General features: G+C 45.0%; 1 protein-coding gene across 1 annotated transcript; it reads right to left on the minus strand.

Annotated features, from left to right (window-relative positions):
- Window positions 1-371: 371 nt before the first annotated feature.
- On the minus strand, window positions 372-1,409 carry LOC142792871 (uncharacterized). The gene has a single exon (XM_075885700.1). The coding sequence runs from the start codon at window positions 1,407-1,409 to the stop codon at window positions 372-374; it is 1,038 nt and encodes a 345-aa protein (XP_075741815.1).
- Between the last annotated feature and the right edge of the window lie 19,738 nt (window positions 1,410-21,147).

Below are 21,147 nucleotides of genomic sequence, written 5' to 3' on the forward strand. Positions count from 1 at the left end.
TTTGCGATTATATCCGGAGAGGAATTCGGCGCTCTATAAATCCCTCCAATATACACAGTTTGCTCGCTGAACCCACACCTAATCCACAACATTTCTATGTCACAATTATCATCCAACACTGAAAACCTAATGTTGTCCTTAATAAGAAACGCAACACCACCACCTCTTCCTTGCCGGTCTTTTCTAACAATTATGTAACCTGTAGGTGTTACTTCGAAATCTGCTACATCCGTATGTAACCAAGTCTCTGTTACGACCATTATATCCGGTTCATGCTCCAGGATTGCGGCTTCAACTGCATCAGCTTTATTCAGCAAACTTCTGGCGTTTACATTAATAACCTTAACAGATGCTGTTGGTCTCGATTTGCGTCAGTCAGAGCTGGTGAGACCTGGGCTAGAATACTTTAATCGCTCGTTGGTAGCCTCATTCCAGCCATAGAGAACGTTGTTTACTTTCAGTTTATCGATGATTAGTTTAACCTTTGCTCCCTTTGCTCTTTCATCCGCTGATGAAATCCATAGTTGTTTTCTGATTTCAACTACTCGTTTAGAGTAATCTTCGCCGATATTGAATTGTGTCCCCTTGAGCTTGCGGCAGTTTTTCAGTATTTTGGTTTTGTCCCTGAAGTCTCCTACTTTCAAGATGACCGGATGGCTTCTTTCAGGTATTTTCTTTCCTAGACGGTGAATTCTCTCAATGGATCTACACTTTGAGCCAAGTAACTTGTCAAAGATATCGTCATTCACCTTACTTAAGAGTACTGCCTCATCCTCAGATTCTTCTTCTTCCACTCCGCGTACAATAAGGTTGTTGCGTCTAGAACGATTATCTAAGTCATCGATCTGCCTGGCAAGAGCCGTCAATTCACTGTCATGGCGACCAACACTTGATTCTATCATAGTAAGCCGGTTCTGTGTTTCACCCAACCCTTCAAGTTGTTTTTCAATAGTCTGGAGCCTAACATGCATGTCGGAAATGCTGGCATCCGTAGATGTCTGCTTGGCCTGAATTTCATTAACTTTTGCTAGTAGTTTACTCTGGTTACTTAATATTTCCTCCAGCATTTTTTCAACCTCGGGCCCAGGATTTTCCTCTACGTCACCGGACAACTTCAGTAACAGGCTTACAACTGAAACACAGTCATTTAAGCAACCAAGAACAGTGTGTGGACTCGGCAGCACAATCAGGCAGGTACAGTTACTACGAAAACCATACTTTCGATCACCAACCTGCACAAGTAGAGGCACGTAAGGCGACATCGTCACGGCGGTGCTGCCGTGTCCACTGAAGGTCGAGAGCATGGCCCTTGTTTTTATATGCTCCGGGCAGCTTGCTATCGGGGAGGCGGAGGACGTCATCGTGCTCCACGGGGGTGCGCAGTCGACAAAGTCCACGTGGCACAGCATCGTTGACGCCACTGGCGATGATCTAGTTGCGCAGTAGTTGAGTTCCTTTGAGGGCTGGTGCGCATTCTTTATCGGGGTCCATTGGTAGTGTTGTCCAGCGATAACATGGGCCGCTGCTGCGTCCGCGAAGAACCACGCCAAAACCTGCACAAGTAGAGGCACGTAAGGCTACATCGTCACGGCGGTGCTGCCGTGTCCACTGAAGGTCGAGACCATAGCCCTTGTTTTTATATGCTCCGGGCAGCTTGCTATCGGGGAGGCGGAGGACGTCATCGTGCTCCACCGGGGTGCGCAGTCGACAAAGTCCACGTGGCACAGCATCGTTGACGCCACTGGCGATGATCTAGTTGCGCAGTAGTTGAGTTCCTTCGAGGGCTGGTGCGCATTCTTTATCGGGGTCCATTGGTAGTGTTGTCCAGCGATAACATGGGCCGCTGCTGCGTCCGCGAAGAACCACGCCAAAACCTGCACAAGTAGAGGCACGTAAGGCGACATCGTCACGGCGGTGCTGCCGTGTCCACTGCAGAAGCCTTTCAAAATTCCCTGTTAACCATCACTGAACCATAATTTTTTTTCGTGTGACTTGCCATGCTAATTCTTGTGTAATGGTTTCTAGTGTCATCTTCCTAGTATATCGTGTATGTATATTTTGTGTACTTGGCAATGTTTTGCACCCTATAAGTGGTATATTTTGTCACTGTAAAATGTTTTTATCTAGAGTCCACAAACAAATGTACTTGTTACCCCCCCTTTTTTTCTTGTTTTGTTTGTTTCTGCCACTTCAGATGTGGCCTGAAATTTCTGTTTTATGTTTTGTTGCACATCCAACTTTGCCTTTACCCATGTCTTGTATGCCCACCCCTCATGTAATCTACCTTCTGTTAGGGACCCTTGAGGAAAATAAAATAAATAAATAAATTTGTTTTATCTGCTGTAGCTAAATATTTGCTACGAAAAATGACAGGAAAGAGGAAAAATACACAGACCTTTCCTGAGCAGAGAAGACTACAGGTGGTGCCTTATGCGCACCATGTTGGGCATGGCCTGAAAAAAGTTGCCTCCAGGTACAATGAGTCTGTGGTGTTTTCCGCGCCAAGGAAACTGAATGGCTTATGTGCACACATCGGCAAAAAAAAGAAGCCACAGTACGAAGTGAAGCAAGGGCAAATTTGTGTGAATTGTGTTGTTGGTGTGGTGTATGAAGTTCCACTGGCTTTCCGGATGGTGTACATAAGCCAAACAGGTGTTGTGTGAATTTTAGGGCATGGAAACATTTTAAATTATTAGAGAAAGGAACAGGCTCCAAATTAGCCCTTCATTGTAAATAGTGCAAATGTAAGCCAATGCTGAACAAACTCAGGATTTTGGGCAGAAGCCATGAAAAAATGGCACATGAAATACAGTTGAATCTCATTAATTCGAATACGCTTAATTCAAACTTCTGGTCAGTTCGAACTCATGATAAGGTCTCTTCAAAGCTATGTGTATTCCTATGGACAAAAACACCCGATAATTCGAACGTGCCGACACTTGCGACGGTTATTTTGAACATATCATGCTCCGAAAATGCTCTCAGCACCCTGCCCAATCCCATGGCGGCACCTGCGACACCTAAGCGCTGCCCGCAAAGGAAATGAAAAGGCAAGAAAAGGCTATGGTGGAATGTTTGCTCACTCTCTAATGCCGATCTGCGACGTGCCCTTGTCACGGTTCTCCCTTTTCCGTCCCTGCCACATAAAGACCCTTCTCCTTCCAACGCCGCTTGCGAAGAGAGAGAGGAAAAAAAAGGCTGTTGCTGGGTTGAATGAATGTGTGGTTGAAGGAAAGGAAAAAGGCACTATCTTCTGCGGCCTTTGCCCCTTGCGGAAGCACGGCTCTGCGCCTTGAAGGAAGGAGGGGGGGTCTTTCACGCGCCCATGCCACGCGTCCCCCTTCTTTCCTGTCCCTGCCACATAACCCTTCTCCTTTCAACGACGCGCGCGAAAAGAGTGAAAAAAAAAGCTGCCGTGGAGTGATGGTTTTCTCTCAAATGCCGTCTGCTTCTCTCCGCCTGGACGGAGATGCTCCTCCTTTCTCGTCATGTGCTAGCCATGCTACGGCTGCGCAGCGGAGAGACTACGCAGCCGTTGTTGTCGTCGTCTTTAGAAAGTGTCGGTGCTGGACATTTCCGCGTGCAACTTCTCTTGCCAGGAGAATGCTGAAGCCGAAGTAGAAATGCTTTGCAAGCTGCGTGCGGAATTGATTGACTTGCTGCAAGGCAAACGCATGCAGACGCGCATCACCGAATACTTGAAATAATAATGGATGTCCTGTGATTTGTAAATAAATGTAAGTCTTCTGAAACTTCCCCCCCGTGTGTTAGCTCAATGCACATGCACCACTGCATGGAGAGCCCTCGGTTTATTTAGCTTTCATTAGTTTGAACTTCTTTTAATTTGAACAAATTTTCGGGCCCCTTCGAGTTCAAATTATCGAGATTCGACTGTACTTTAATCTTTTCACATTCCAAAGAATTCTTGGCGAAGCATCTTGTAGTGATAGCTGCATGGCGTTGCACAGGAAAGAAAAAACTTTCCTGGAATCTTTTTTGTAATCTTGAGTGATTAGTAGGACGAAGAAGGCATAGAGTGATTGGGCGTCAGTTTATTGTATTATGCGATTTCTGTTAGAAGCTTGTAGCATCACCACGGGACCACATGGGTACATATACTTGAGCCACGCGTACTTGAATAAACAGTTGGTAGTCGAGCTGCTTTCCTGTCTCCTGCTTCGTTTTCTGTGTTCATCATTTTATTGGCTGGAATCTTTTTTAAAGCAAAGCACCAACCAACTCATCAACGAGTGTTGTTAAAATATCCTTGTCAATCTCGTCCGGTCGAGATGTAATGACACTGCAGAAAAAAAGGACGCCAATCAAGAGGGTGTCGAAAATATAACAAAAAAGATGTTTGTACTTCCAGACGGTATCCTTGTTCATTATGCTGGGAGGCCGAAGCGTGAGATTTCGTCCAATTCTTGACTTCGTTTATCTACGCCAGGCGTATATGGCCAACCAAAGATTACCCAAGTCTCCCAGTTTATTTCGAACCTCTTTGTTCAAAGGTCACCTGAACTTCAACCTGTTCTGCAAAGGCCAAGGCTTGATTCTGAAGTCATTGTGCATGCTGAGACTGGTGCACATGGCTTTCGGACACCTGGTAGTATCGAAAGCTAAGTGGCAGTTACTTAAAACTTGAGTCATGAACTGCAGAGCAGTTCTGGACTTCCAGAATCAGCTCGCCTTCGCTCACCGTCACCTTAATTACAGCTCTCCTTTGCTCACCATTACCTTAAATACAAGTGCCCGTTTGTTTTCACCAGTATTGAGCTTTACGCAAACTGCAAGGCTCAGCTACAGTTATTTCTCTGTGAACACACGCATCAGAACAAACTGAATCACCTACAGCCTTGTCGTAAAAATAACACGTTATACCAAGCAAGGTTAGTGGTATGAAATTTGTCCTCGTAAGCTCCTAGTCAGCTCAAGATGAGTGTGCTCGAATTTGGACTGAACTTCAGCATGAGTGGCCCACTTGAACCAAAGAAACTGATATGCACCGTAGAGCATGCCATTGATCAGATGGATGACGCCGAACGAGACAAGGCCTGTACTTGTGCGATCAGAATTCTCACCAAGTTCGCGCATAAAAAGCACACTGCCCTATTGCCCGAACCGCACAACTCAACGAGGAATCTTCCCAAGAATTATGGTATAGTGATACTGGCAGCTGACAAAGGGCATATCACTGTTATTATGAACACAACTGACCACATCAGTAAGACGTCAGACATCGTCTGGGATAGCAGCACCTATGCCGTCCTCGAACGTGATCCCACACTCAAGGTGAAATAGGAACTGCAGGATCTTCTGGTAGACTTTTTCTGATACGTGAATCCGGAACACAAGGATTTTCAGTTTTCGCTTCTTTGCCACAACGGCTCCGCGCCGGCACTGTACAGCTTTTTCGAAATTCATGTTTGGCACGCCAATACGGCCCATCGTGATTGTCACGCGTTCGCCTCTCTGCAGGCTTTCGAGCCACCTTCACTATGCATGCTCCGCTGCTCAAAAGTGGCCCCACAATCATCCGTGACTCGCAAGACATCATTGACAAAGTGCGTCATCTCACTGTGGACGATAATAAAATCATAATGACATTCGACGTCAATTCCATTTTTACCTGTGTTCCTGTGGCACTTGCTGTAAGTGCCTGTAAAGCTGCCCTGTAGGCTGATGAAAAACTGGGCAAACGCACCATGTTAAGACAATTGGATTTCTGTTTGAACAATACCTACTTTACTTTACGTGATGTGATTTACAGCAGCTGCATGGAGCCTTTCTGGGCGCCTCGATCTCAGTAACGGTGGCAAACCTGGCTATGGAGTCAGTGGAAAGCCAGGCTCTGGCTTCCTTCGACCCTTCTCTGAAAGTATTCTTCCGATATGTTGATGATCGCTTTTGCATCTTAAAAAGCACCCTGGCCGCATTCACGAGCCACTTGAATACCATTGAGAAAGCTATAAGAACCCCTTGAAAGAGAAGAGCTCTGGACGTCTACGTTTTTTAAAGTAGTGGTACAGCGGGACCAACAACGTCTGGTATTCAAAATTCCTAGGAAAGACACAAATAGTGGGCGTTATCTTCATTTCGCGTCAGTCAATCCTCTCAGCCACGAACAGTCTGTGGCCTTTTCTTTATTAATATAATAAAGAGGGCCCGAAGAATTCGCAGCAAGCCAGAAGGCTTCGACTGCGACTTAGCATGTATTCGATGCGAACTGGGCGCGTGCAAGTACTCCAGAAGTTTTCTTGCTTCCTCCGAGAAACGTTCAAGGCAGAGCGACTACCAGGGAAAAGCGTTGGTCTCGGGTTCGAACATCCAGGACGAATTTTTCAACACCTAACAGGCTTTTATTTCTGAGAAATCGTACGAATTTCTGTGTGGCTTCGTGCTGCAAAATGGTGGTTGTCTGTCCCTTTCTTGAACCTTTTGCCACATGTAGATTTCCACAGAACTGATTTACGATAGTTATGTCCTTGTGCTTCAAGTTTTCAATGACTTCGCCCTGGCCCTGTCAATTGCTAGTTTTCTGGTTACCTCAATTGGCAGAGGGACCGCCCCAAAAAAGTGTTGATTCTGGGTGCGAACCCGAAACTAGAACAAACTTTTGCTAAGAGGCTTTTCTTTCTGAGAAATCCGGCTCCATGCGATAAAAGGGCGGTTGTTTCCTTTACCCTTATTAGCATATGCTTTAATGCATAAATGGTGAATAGGAATGAGTGCAGCAACACGATAACATGATCTATGTGGTTCCTAGGAGCTTTTAAAACGTTTATGACACTTGAGGAGTCCTTTTATATAAAGATGTATCTGATAATTTCTATTCTTTGAAGTGTTTAATGGCTGCCAGAATCACACAAGTCTCTTCTATGAAGATGCCTGCATGTTCACAACACTACTACCTAAAAAGAATGGACCGAGAGTAGTGCGCAACATGCTAGTGTGTCACTATAAAGCATCAGTAAAAACAGTGATCATTGAAAATGTCAATGCCCAGCAGCTCTGCCACTGAAAATCTTGAATGCAGCACAGCGTGCACTTAAATCAGAAAAGATTGTTCAACACTTATCATTCAGCATGCTATCATCCCTTATATAATCATTAGTTCTATGAAGTCAAGCGAAATGGTCATAAAAATTGCATAGAAAACACATCTGCATAATTACTTTATAAACAGTAGCTTGTAAACTAAAGATAGCATCAAATAACATTTCTTGTAAATATTTTTGGCTTCTAATCTCTTGAGTAAGCCTAGGCTCCTAATTATAGATGCATGTCCCTCAGACCATACAGCGGTAAACAGATTCATATTTTCCCATGACTTGTTTACAATGTTACATGGCATAGAAACATCAACATGGCCTTATGCCTACTTATAAAATATGTGCTATTTTTCGCTAATGATTGAAAGCTTATCACAGTTGACAAGGTGGCAACTTGGGCCACAGTAGCTGAGGAAAACTCACCGAAAGCAAGTTGTAGTACAGGCCGAAAATCATGCGTGGCAGGAAGGCAAACAGTGCGCCTTGCAGGCACATCTGCACACATTCATATGTAGTGAGAAATTTACGCAAACCGAGACAGGTTTAGCCCACTTCCATGATTACAGCATGAGACGAAAGCAGAAAAAAGAGGGCACACAACACACCTGGAGCACCGAGTGACAACTGATTTGCTGAACATTTCGTGACAGGCGCTATAGCAGGAACATGAGAAAAAGAGGTGAGGAAAGAGACAGACAGGCACCAAACTACCAACTGCTTATTGCCGGTGAAGGCTGAAAAACGGGCAAATTTCCACCCACGTACACTGGAGTGAAATAGTTACCACAAACATCTCGTCACGTGAGCATTCGTATAAACAAGGACAACTCAGATTGATAGAATGAATGAAGACAACTCAGACTGTAGTAATGAGTGGGCACAAGCCCACTCATTACTTTAAGTATAATACTCCTCTAGCAGTTCCCTTACAGTCTGGTCCCTGCTTTTGCCGATAATCCTAGCTTACTCAAAACCTGGCACACACAAGCATGACAACTGATATTTTGACAGCAGCAAGCTTTTTTATACCACTGACGGCCAGAAGAAACATGCAAGAAACATGCTTGGATGTAACATAAGTGCTGGCAATAAACAGATATGCATCATATTTCACCGTGAAGGTATTTGATTTTGTGGGGGAGAGTGGGGGCAGTGATACTGTGGGTGAGCTTATACACATATCCGACAACTTCGATATCCCATGTGCCTCCCGTATATCTCCTGTTACAGCGTCACAATGTTAGGCCACACGGCTACAAGTGGCTGCGTGTGCCACATTGCGCAACAGTGAGCATACGCATGCGTCTGTGAAGCTTGTGAACCAATGTACTAAAATAGCAGTGAGACTGGCAAGCATCGTCAGCATACAGGAGGCTCAGGTGATAGCCAAGTTTCAGGATATGTGTGTAACGCCCCCTTAGTAGCATTGTCACAAAAGAAGTCTGATACCTTGACTGTGAAATTTAATGTGTGTCTGTTTTCTGCCAGTGTTAATGTACCAAGCAAGCACATTTCCTAATAATAATAATAATAATAATAATAATAATAATAATAATAATAATAATAATAATAATAATAATAATAATAATAATAATAATAATAATAATAATAATAATAATAATAATAATAATATCAATAATAATAATAATAATAATATAACATTATATTAATAATTGTAATAATAATAACATAGCAAATTTCACTAGGAAGGAATGCCAAGCTCGTGATGCGACAGGGTGCTAGCAAAAAGCGTCTAACAGCATGAAAAGGGCCAGCATGTCACACACAATACTATACAATCAAAACAGCAACGGACAAGAAATAACTGCAAAAAAAGGCCTGTAAACTTGGTGACAATTTTAAATAAGAAACGAAGTCCATTTAGATGACAAGACTGAAAATGGTAAAGGCAGAATCGCACTTACACTCAAACCTAGATCTCATTGCCCTGAATTTTGCTAAATATCGGTTATAACGAAGTAACTGAAGAATAGTCTTGCAATAGAAATCGTGTTAGGAATAGACCTTTACAACAAACTTCTGGATATAATGAAGTTACTTTAGTTTAAGAGGCCACTCTGTTAATTTGAGTGCATACATTATTACTTCAAGGCTATTTAGTTGCTTAGATTAACATATTAGTCTAAGCATGGAGAGCCTGTGGCTGCAAGTACATCAGCACTCGGTGGCCATTGTTTGCACGAGCGTATAGAAAGTTCCACGTGTGACTGCGTTGTGTAGTGTATGTTCTAGCATGTGGGGAGTGGCAAGCTTTTTAAAAACAGTCCGTCAATCAATCTGCGGTAGGCATGATATAATTTTATTAGAAGTATTTTGAACAATATTGGCAATGACGTTATTCCAAGATCTTCAAATATAGGCTTTGTAAGGGTGACGTATGGTTCATCGGAGATGATTATTACTTCTTTTAAATGCAAAGCATTTCTCTGGGAACTTTAGACACTAAGCATGTGTGTCTGTCGATATATTTAGCCGTTTTCATCTGGGTGCTCTCATTGTTCTTCCCCCTTAGCTTTGTGTGGATCCAAATTATGATGTTAGGGTGAGAGGGTTTGACAATTATGAAATATATGGTCAAAACAAAATAATGATAAAATTATGTCATGTACGATGTCAAACCCCTTCCTCCAGACCCATATGCTTACATCACGAGTCATGGTATGAGGGTATGCACCACAGGTGTTTGGCAGTTTATATCTACTGAGGAATGGCAAGAACAGACCTTGGCAATTTAAATGCAAGGGCGCTAAGAAAAAACTGACATTGGCACTACTGATGCGACGAATAAAAATAATATTTTTTACGGTCACAGCAGCAATGGAACCCATGGCGACCAAGAGTTCTACCACAGTATTCTAATAGAGAGGCAAGCAATAGCAGGTCGTGAAAAAAGACCCTATGCTGGCGTATTGTTTGTGAAACATCAATCGTGGTTGCACTGCTGCCCACCTAATTTTCAAAACATATACATATGGTCTCCAATCTTAATGGGGTCACGTCGGGCTTGTGTCAATTGAACTTAGGCACCAAACACCGAAGTTAGTCTACATAGCACTATGAAGGGCTACCATCCTCGCAAGCACAAGCGCTGCATTTTAGCTTACCGCTTCAGGTGTAGGTGATACACATGTCGCCCTTGGCATCAATATGCAACTGCAAACATGTAGTCATATAAAACATGTGCGAATGTTCAACATACATATCTGTGCATATAACAATTGTACGTATGCTTATCATCACTACATAATGTACAGTATAGCTCCGAGAATGACCACTGGCGGTATGGCAGTTGGGGCCTAAAAACGTTGGTTGGGGCAAAATGACGCCCCGGCTAGAACTCGCTTGCTCCACTGTTGAGTATCGTCTTCTTCTGCACCCGCTGTGTTCCCGCTCTTACGTAATACAGTCATAGAGAAATATTCTTTCATAAAGAGTGGCCACTTGAGCCTTTCCGCAACCGAGCAAGAAAGGGTCTGAACAGCCGCTAGATAGCGTACCCCTGCTCGTTCCTACTCTTTAGTCAACATTTGTAATAGTCGTCTCAGGAGGACCACAAAAACCTAAGTTTGACATTAAATTTAAAAATAAAAAAAGACGTCACACTTTTGTCACAAAGGTGAAGCAATGAATGCAATAGCAACAAATTGGAATATCCCACTGTGAATGACAAGCCAGCGCCCTCCCTATTTTTTTCAGGCCTGGGCAAACGCTTTCTTCAGGCCGTCCAGCACGCTTTCCCTCCACTCCCCGTTGCCACATGGAAGCGCTGCTCGAGTAAACTACGTACACGCCTTCCACCCGGTTTTAGGGTGATGTCAGCCGTTCAAAGCGTACATGCCGACGCCCCCAAGTTTTGATGGTCGCCGTTGTTGCCAACTTCTTTTGTTGCCATTTTGTTTTTCAACTCAACCGGTTCAACGTGGTCAACGTCAGTGTAGTCAATGTTCAGGTGGTTACAGGTTGTCTCCACGCACACGGTGTTAGTTATGTAGCACTGTGACGACCTTGGAAACAGTGGTTACACGTGCCCTACCTGTGCGTTTCAACAAGGTTTTATTTGAGTGGAACTTGATGCCGCAAATTCTACGTTCTTTGTGGTGCGCGTCAATGTTCGCTAGCACTGCATCAACGGTTGCTCACAGCGAACAAAGCATAACAGGCTGTTGTGTTCCACAATTTTCAAACAACACTCAGAACAGAGTGAGAATGCTTCGCTTTCTGTCAAGCTCAACGCGAAAGAAAAGTTGGCTGACCCAAATCAAGCGAGACTGGTTGGTGGTGACTCCATCGACACATGTATGCATGGTGAGTACTGTGTTTTGCAATGCTGTCTGTGCCACAGTTACATAGGGATGTGATTTGTACACTATACGATTGACGTACTGCAAGCTGCTGTGCATCAATCAAAGTAGATTACCATTAGACGGATAAAAAAACAAGGGCTGGAGGGGTTGGGGGGGCTGTCGCAAGCATGGGTGAACACGAATGTGGACTTTTGCGTGTGCAATCGTAACGTCGACTAGTTCCAACTCACCGGACCTACAATGCTATTTTGAAAGAAACTTTTACCTCTGTTCAACTCTAGTTTTCATGTTGGAATATGTTGTACCGTGAGGCCGACTCGCCGCACGGAACACACAGGGCACAACAGTCAAGCACCGGCCGACACGAGGTACGCTGCAGCCGGTAGCCAAACAGGAAATGATTTATTCTGTACAATGCCACACATATACACACAGGGTAGCACGCCCTGAGGGCGAAAACACTTCACATGAAACTGAATCTGGCAACTAAGAAATCAGAACTGAAACACCAAACCACCCCCCCAAGAAAGAACAGGAAATATGGCTCTAAGATCTTTATACAATGATTAACAAAACCTGAGTAACTTTTATAACCTTATACAATTTTAGGACAATGTATTGACACATAGAACTGTATTTAAAACCTCAACATCCCCCCTCCTTTTGTCCTAAAGTAACCAATTGAAAAACAGAGAAGCGGCATGAGAAGGAGAAAAAAACATAACTATGTACACAGTCCACCATAGCTGAACGCACTTACACAGTCAACATACAACAAAAAATCACGGCATAACAGCGTATCCCTTATAACTTTATACAATAAATAAATCTACAGCCAACACACAACGATGCACACGTATGGTAGAGATTCCAACATACGAGTAAGAGCGAATTTAGGACACGAAGTCCTTAAACCTGGACGGTTTCTTATGCGAACGCTTCGAACGCCGAAGCTGATTGCGCTCTGAAGTACTCCCTGGCCGAGCAGCAAGTTCGGTATGGGAGGATGAGCCTACTGGCTCGCTTATGCGCTGCTCAGGCACTTCTGAGAGCATTGACGAGTCTGATGATTCGCTTCAGCCTCCCTCAGCTGTAGCTATGGACGAAGAACCCTGATGCAAAATATGAGAACCTGAAGGTTCGGAAGCATGTCCATCAGTCTTAGGGAGGATACTGGCATGGGAACTAGGCTCGTCAGTCAAGTATTGATACGAAGCCTGCGAAGAGTCCGAGGATTCTGAAGCATGCTCGGTGTACGGTAAAACTTAATGGGGACTGGGCACCACAGCCGAATTTGAAATTGGTGCCTGAATACCCGAGGACTCTGAAGCGTGCTCAGTACACAATAAAATATGGTGGCTCGGCACCACAACCGGATTTGAAACCGGTGCCTGAATACCTGAGGGCTCTGAAGCGTGCTCAGTGCACGGTAAAATATGGTGGCTGGGCACCACAGCTGGATTTGAAACCGGTACCTGAATACCGTTTCTTCCAGGGACAGATGGTGATGCTGCAGGAATAGGTATAGAAACCAATGGTGGAATCGAAACAGAGTATTGCGACTGGTTCTGCAAAGGTGTTGAAGAGTGCAAGTGTAAAGATGGTTCCCGTTCGGAACGGACGATTACAAGTTTAGAAGCATTCCGAATCGATCCATCACTGAGCATAAATGACTGGGATCCCACTCCCGACGTAACGGTAAACGAACCTCTATATTGTGTTTTTTACCTGGAACACGTACTTTGACTCTTGGCCAACCTGAATGACTGGAGGTTTGGCTCCTCGCTTCTAAGCCACACAGTTGTTTATGTACTCCCGTTTATGAAAATCTCGCATCCTTAAGATATTGTCCAAAACTGACTGCAAAGTAGAAGGCAACGGCAGATCAATCACATCAACCGCTGTGCGAGGTTGACGCTTATGAAGCAAGATTGCGGCAGACGATTCCGTAGTTACCTGAGCAGAAAAATGGTAAGCGTCTAAGTACTCTGTAATTGCCTTCTTTAGAGGATGTTGTTCTAGTTGGGCTAGTTGAATGTACTCTTTCAGGACCCTGTTGAACGGCACAACCTGCCCATTGGCTTAAAGATAGTACTTGGAAGAACAGATGTGTTGAATACCTCCTTCGCAAAGAAAGGTTTCAAACTGACGAGACCTAAACTGGGGACCGTTGTTTATTACTAAGTATGCTGGAAAGCCTTCACGGCAAAAGACTGAAGTCAAGAAGGTGATGACTGCATCAGACGTATCGTCTCGAACAAAACAAACCTCAGGCCATTTGGAATAATCGTCAAACTGACTGCAAAGAGACAATCTGAAGAAATATTTGAAAGAGGACCATTAATGTCCATGCCTAACTGCCTAAGGGTTTGTCAGGAAAAGAAATTGGTTGTAGGGGTGCAAAGACAGGTTTTGCCGATTCGTTGGCAGCCTAACAGATGCAACAGTTCCGAACCGCACTTTTTACTTGTTTGTCAAGGCACAGCCACCAATACCTGTCACGAAGCAGCTGCTTTGTACGAATTATGCCTGGATGATTCTCATAGGCTAACTGAATCAATTGCCCCCTGCAAGACTCTGGAACTGTAACATGTTCCCTGCAGAAAATGAGCCCATTAGCATAAGACAGTTCGCCTTTCACTGCAAAGTAAGGTACAAGTACTGAAGTCAAAGGCTTCTTTCGAGGCCAATCCTCAGCAATGTATTGAATAAGCTGCTGGAAAGTACCATCATTAGCAGTGGCTGCCTGTAACTCGTCCTTATTTAAGCATGCAGCAACTGAAGCAATTATCTCTTCTTCTGGCGCCTGTGCTGGCGAAAGGTGGGCTGGCAGCCGAGATAACGCGTCTGCTACAACATTATCGGCACCTTTGTAATATTGTACAGAAAAGTTTTAATATACCAGCCGGGCGCACCATCAAAAAACTCGCAAGGGGCGTCACCCCAACGCGCCAGCTGACAGCAAAGTAGTTAAAGCCTAGTGGACAGTTTGTAATCTACAATGCCGACCACAAAGATACACATGCCATTTTTTCACCGCAAACAAATAAGCAAGAGCTTCATGCTCTCCTGCTGAATACCGGCATTCCGCCGGGGACAATGTTTTAGATGCAAAAGCAACAGCTAGCAGCTGATCTCCTCTTTGTTGTTGGAGCACTGCTTTAATGCCGACATTGGTTGCATCGGTGGTAACCACCATTGAAAGATTGTTATCAAAAATATTTATGACCGGGCGGTCAGCAAGAGTTTTTTAACCTGGTTGAAACTGGCATTGGCCTCAGCGGACCAGTTAAAACTTAGACCTTGCCGGAGATGCGGCGCAGAGGCTCAATAGCGTCATCATAATGCGGTGGAAACTTTGCATAATATCCAACAAACCCAAGAGGGATTGGAGTGCTTTAACATCAGTGGGAGCAGGGACATCAAGTATGACAGCGACCTTAAACTCAACCGGCAATAACCCGTGAGCACTTATGTTATGACCTAAGAATGTAATTTCAGTAGTAGCAAATACACACTTGTCATTAGGCTTCATGCCACAGGAATCTACTTTAGACAAGACACCTTTCAAGTGCACATCATGCTCTTCCCAATTACGGCCCCAAACTATAATGTCCTTCAAGTAACAGACAACACCTGGGCACCCCTTCAGTACATCGCTCATAATTTTTTTGAAAAACCCTGGCGCAGATGCCAGCCCGAAGCACACTATGCGAAATCTGTAAAGCCCTTGATGTGTTACTAAAGCAGTAAGATAACAACTCTCCTCCGCTAACTCAACTTGGTGGTATGCGGACGCAAGATCAAGTTAGAAAAAAATTTTAGCACCTGTTAACTGTTGTAAATGTTCCTCGATGTGAGGTAGAGGGAACCAGTACACCACAATGGCCTAGTTCGGCTCACGGAGATCAGCTCACAGAGATCGACACAGAGTCGGATGTAATTGTCCTTGTTGCAGACACCGAGCAAGGGAGACACACATTCTGAAGCATTTACCCTCTCAATGATGCCAGTTGACTCTTGTCGTTACAGCTAGTCCAAAACTTGTTGCCTTAGCAAGAAGGAAAGACGACCCAGTTTGGCTGCCACTGGCTGCACACGAGGTCGACGTTACGCACGATGAACGTAATTCCGAACGGTGCCCATGTCCGACGAAAACAGGTGGTGATACTTCGGTGGCGCATTCGCCAGAACCGCCGAGGAGTCGACGAGAGAACAAGTGAGGTTCTCACCTCTGATGATTATTTTTAGAGCTCGGATGGCAACTAATCCCAGGAGCGAGTTTCTTTTGTCGGTGACAGAGAAGGGAATCGTGGCACAGTTGCCTTTGTGCGAGACTGTTGCCTTGAAATAGCCATGATTTTTTATAACTTGCTCCGAGTAATTCTGTAGAACGAGGTGCGAAGGTAGTAACTTGATATGTGAAAAGTTCGTCTTATAATCTTGGAGACTGAGCAATGACACAGCTGCCCCATTTGTTACTCTACGGCGAAAACGTAAAGTAAAAAAGTATCCAATTTTCTTAAGTGTACTCCTTTATTTCTTAATTATATGTGCACCTAACCCAAAAGAACTTCTTTTCGAATTAAATATATATATATATATATATATATATATATATATTGTGATGAGGTTTATTATTCATTAACGAAACCGGCAACCGTCCAGCGGAGATGAACCGTCCAGCAGAGACCGGCACAGCAGCGCACCAAAGCACGGGCCGAGAGACTGGCGTTGGCGATGCTGCTCGCTGCAGGCACATCTTCTTCACAATCGCCCCCGCTGAAAAAGGAGCCATCCTGGCGACTTAAGAAGTTTCAGGCAGAGGCTCATAGTACGGTTTCAGTCAGGAAACATGAACGATGTCACGTGCATGCCGACGTATGTCGTTTGATCGGGAAACTGGTTCAATTAGAAAATTAACCGGAGAGGTTTTCTCCAAAACGGTGTAAGGCCCCTCGTGCCGGGGGACAAGTTTCGAGGAGAGTCCGGGAGTTTGGTATGGGATGGCAAGCCACACCAGAGACCCTGGGGCATAGTTGGGATGTGGAAGAGAGGTGCTACGCTTTTCTTTCTGGCGTTGTTGCTCTTCCGAGGTGAACGCACGGGCGAGCTGGCGGCACTCTTCGGCTTGTCGAGCAGCATCGGAGATAGGTGGACACTCGGAAGCATCAGGACGGTAGGGAAGTAGGGTATCAACTGTATGGGAAGGCTCGCGTCCGTAAAGAAGAAAGAAAGGTGAGAATCCCGTGATGGTTTGTATTGCGGTGTTATATGCAAATGTGACGTATGGCAGAAGATGGTCCCAATTGCTATGATCAAATGCCACGTACATTGAGAGCATATCACCCAGCGTGCTGTTGGACCGTTCCGTTAGCCCGTTAGTCTGCGGTGGTATGCTGTCGTTTTCCGATGAATGATGTGGCATTCCGAAATCAGAGTTTCGACGACCTCGGAGAGGAAAGCGTGGCCTCTGTCACTAAGGAGTTTTCGAAGTGCACCCTGTCGAAGGATAAAGTGTTGTAAAATGAAAGAGGCGACATTCTGAGCTGTAGCGCTCGGCAAAGCGGCTGTTTCGGCGTAGCGTGTCAGATGGTCAAGCGCCACTATAATCCACCGATTACCATCTTATGTCGATGAAAGGGGGCCGTAGAGGTCAACGCCGAAGCGATCAAATGGCTTGACAGGGCATGGAAGTGGCTGCAATGCGCCAGTCACACGTGGCGGTGTTGATTTGCGTCGCTGGCAGTCAGGACAGCACTGCAGGTATTTGCGAACAAAATTGTACATGCCGCGCCAGTAATAGCGATGGCGAAAGCGTTCATATGTTTTGAACACCCCGGCGTGACCACGTTGCGGATCCTCGTGAAGAGAGGCACATACTTGTGATCGTAAAGTGCATGGAATGACCAGTAGCCACCGGCGGCCATCGGGAGCGTAGTTGCGTCGATGAAGAAGTTGATCGCAGATGGCGAAATGGAAAACTGTCAAAGGGATCGAGATATTGGAAGGTTGGGCGTGCCATATAAATATTCGATAAGAGAGGCGATCCATGGGTCATGATGTTGTTTGGTGGCATTCGAGTCGAGATTTAGCGATGACAAGATCTGGAGGCAAGTGTTTCCGCACGTCGGATATGGTGGTAAAGGTGAGCGGGACAGGGCATTAGCATCAGAGTGTTTGCGTCCACAGCGGTATACACGACGCGAAAGTCGCACTCCTGGATGTGGATGCCCATCGCGCAAGGCGGTCAGAATGGTCTTTCAACGTAGAGAGCCAGCAAAGTGCGTGGTGGTCAGTTACTAGATCGAACGGGCGGCTGATAAGTACGGCTGGAACTTTCCAAGCGCCCACGCCAGAGCCAAACACTCTTTCTGTCACGCTGTAATTAGTTTCGGCATTCGTCAGAGTGCGGCTAGCGTAGGCTACAACGTATTCTGAATAGCCGGGCTTTCGTTTAGCGAGGACAGCGCCTAGCCTGACGCCACTGGCGTCGGTGTGCACTTCGGTAGGAGCTGTCGGGTCGAAGTGGCGAAGAATAGGTGGGGAGGTGAGCAGACGGCGCAGAGTTGTGAAGGCAGCCTCACATGCACGGGACCAGGAGGAGAGGTTCACGTCACCGCGAAGAAGCTCGGTTAACGGTGACATGATAGATGCAAAATTGCGAACAAAGGGCCAGAAATAGGAGCATAGGTCTACAAAACTGAGAAGTTTTTTCGTGGTCGTCGGCTTGGAAAATTCTCCGACTACTCGAAGTTTTGCTGGGTCAGGTAATACGCCGTGCTTGGACACGATGTAGCCTAGGATAACGAGCTCGCGTGCAGCAAAGCGGCATTTTTTCAGGTTAAGCTGCAGGCCAGCGTTGGTCAGACAAGTCAAAACGTATCTGAGGCGAAGGAGGTGGGTAGGAAAGTCATGGGAGAATACCACGACATCGTCGAGGTAACAGAGGCACATATTTCATTTGAGGCCACGTAGCGTATTATTCATAAGACGTTCAAACGTGGCAGGCGCGTTACAAAACCCTTAGGGCATGACGTTAAATTCGTATAGTTCGTCTAGTGTAATAAATGACGTTTTTTTGGCGATCAGCTTCAGCCATTGGGATCTGCCAGTAGCCAGACCGCAAATCTAGTGACGAGAAGAATTCCGCTCCGTGAAGGGTGTCAATGGCGTCATCGATGCGCAGCAAAAGATAGACGTCCTTGCGGGTTATCTTATTCAAACGACGACAGTCCACGCAAAATGAGATAGATCCGTCTTTCTTACGCACCAGGACGACTGGGGATGCCCAGGGACTGTGAGATAGTAGAATGACGTCTCCACAAAGCATATCTTCGACTTGATCATTAATCACGCGGGGCTTTTCAGCGGAGACACGGTATGGTCTTTGACGCAGTGGCTGGTGTAGGCCGGTGTCAACCTGATGTTTGACTTGTGACGTCCGGCCCAGTTAAGGTTGCGACACATCGAAAGAACTCCTGAACTCGTGCAGAAGATCCAGCAGGTCGGCATGTTCGGTGGGAGTGAGAGTGTCGGCGATGGCACTGGAAAATGTATCATTAGACGACTCCCCGATTGCGGACAGTGCTTTTGGGTGGTCGCAGTAGTTATCTGGGACATCAACCAAAGACGAAGGGTCAAGATCCTGCACGCAGCCGAGACATTCCCCCGCAAGCAAAGTGACAGGTGTGGAAAGCGGATTGCTTACGAAGATGTTGCTTCTTCCGGCGGCAAGCTCAATTGTTGCGAAAGGCAGCGGCAAAGCTCGACGACATTTGAAGATATCGGAAGGCATAAAAAGGACTGTAGCGTCAGCGAAGGCGTTGCATGAAACGGGAACAAGTGCAAAATTTTCAAACTGAATATCGGTATCTTAATGAACGAGCAACTTCGGCGGCTGATGAAGAGTGTCGAATAATGGGACATCACACAAGGGTGAAATCTGAACTTCGGCACGTGCGCAGTCTATGACGGCCTTAGAGTGAGACGTCCCCAGCTACGCCACCGATTACCGAAGAGAGGGAAGACCACTCGTCTTTCTTCTTTATTTATTTATTTATTTTACCCTCAGGACTTTACAGCATTGTAAAAGGGAGGGGCAAAAAGCAAAACATACACGTAATAAGTCAGCCAACGCACAAAAACTACAAAACATTCAATAATAAGAAAACGAGCAAAAGCGAAACGGGCAAAAGCGAAATGGGCAAAAAGCAAAACATACACGTAATAAGCTAGGCAACGCAAAAAAGATGCAAAAGATTCAATAATAAGAAAACGAGAAGAAAAAAAAGAGAGAATGCGGTGTGAAATACAAGTTACGAAAACGATGAGGAATTATCGCGTGCGCAACATGAAATTCAATTCGTCAATGAATTCAACATGTGAAGGCCTGACGGAACGCGTCAGGTTCAGTAATACTAGCGGTTGATGCTGACAGAAGATTCCAGTCGCGACATGTGTTAGGAAGGAAAGTTCGGGAAAAGGTGACGGTGTTACTTCCAGTAATATGCACTTTGTGGGGGTGATCTATGCGGGATGATATGAAAGATGCAGGCTGTATTAAGCGCGATTTTAGAACGTGATTGTGATAGTATATTTATTGAAACGCGCAAAGGCGAGCGATTTTTCTACGCATGACAAGCAGAGAGAGATTAAGCCTGACCTTCATGGCAGTTACACTAGATGTTCGATTATAGCTGCAAAGAATGAAACGTGACGACCGGTTTTGTATTGCCTCTGATTTGTTAACGAGTGTTATGTGGCCGGGATCCCATACACATGCGGCGTACTCCAGTAGAGGACGGATGTAAATGATGTACAGCTGTTTCTTTAAAAAAGTCGGCGCAACAGGAAAGTTTCGTTTTAAGTAACCGAGCATGCGATTAGACTTGGATGTGACGTGATTATTGTGGTCCATGATAGCGAGTTAGTAATGTGAACACCAAGATACTTATAGGACCGGACATATTCAAGAGGGGTTGCGTTCAGGCTGTAGGAATAGTTATCGATAGATGTGTGGTTACGTGAAACTCTCATTGCTTTACTTTTAGAAATGTTAAGTTCCATTTTCCAAAAGTTACACCAATGTAAAATGTTGTTTAGGTGTGCTTGTAAGGTTTCGTTGTCGTTATGGTCAGTAATTGTACGGTAAATGACACAATCGTCAGCGAAGAGGCAAATAGGGGAGAATATGTTATTAGGCAAGTCAATAATATAAATAAAAAATAGTAGTGGGTCTAAAACAGAACCTTGAGGTATGCCTGAACGTACGGGCACTTCAGAGGAATTAATATTGTTAGTGCAAACAAACTGTGTGTGGTTAGAAAGAAATTCTTTTATCCAGTCAAGTAATAAAGGGTCTATGCGCAAGCAATGTAATTTTAGTAGGAGCAGTTCATGGTTAACCTTGTCAAAAGCTTTGGCGAAATCTAGGAAAATACAATTAATAGTCGCACCTGATTCAAGTGCAGCGTGGAGATCATTAGTAAATAGTATTAGTTGTGTTTCGCAAGAGAAAAATTTGCGGAAACGATGCTGAGAGTTATGAAACAGGTTGTTTGATTCCAAATGTTCAACGAGGTTTGAGTAAATTATGTGCTCCATTAGTTTGCAAGGGACCGATGTGAGAGAAATAGGACGATATTACGGGGGTTATGTCTTTCACCAGACTTATGGAGTGGGATCACCTTAGCGGTTTTTCAGTCTTTAGGTAGACAGTTATCTTGGAGCAATTTAGTAAAGAGGCAGCCTAAGATATTGGATTGATT

This window comes from Rhipicephalus microplus, unplaced genomic scaffold (genome assembly GCF_043290135.1).
Source record: "Rhipicephalus microplus isolate Deutch F79 unplaced genomic scaffold, USDA_Rmic scaffold_256, whole genome shotgun sequence".
NCBI classification, from domain to species: Eukaryota; Metazoa; Arthropoda; class Arachnida; order Ixodida; family Ixodidae; genus Rhipicephalus; species Rhipicephalus microplus.

Bases quoted from the DNA above. Each gene is read 5' to 3' on its own strand.
- LOC142792871 (XM_075885700.1), bottom strand. From the start codon at position 1,409: ATGCTGTGCCACGTGGACTTTGTCGACTGCGCACCCCCGTGGAGCACG.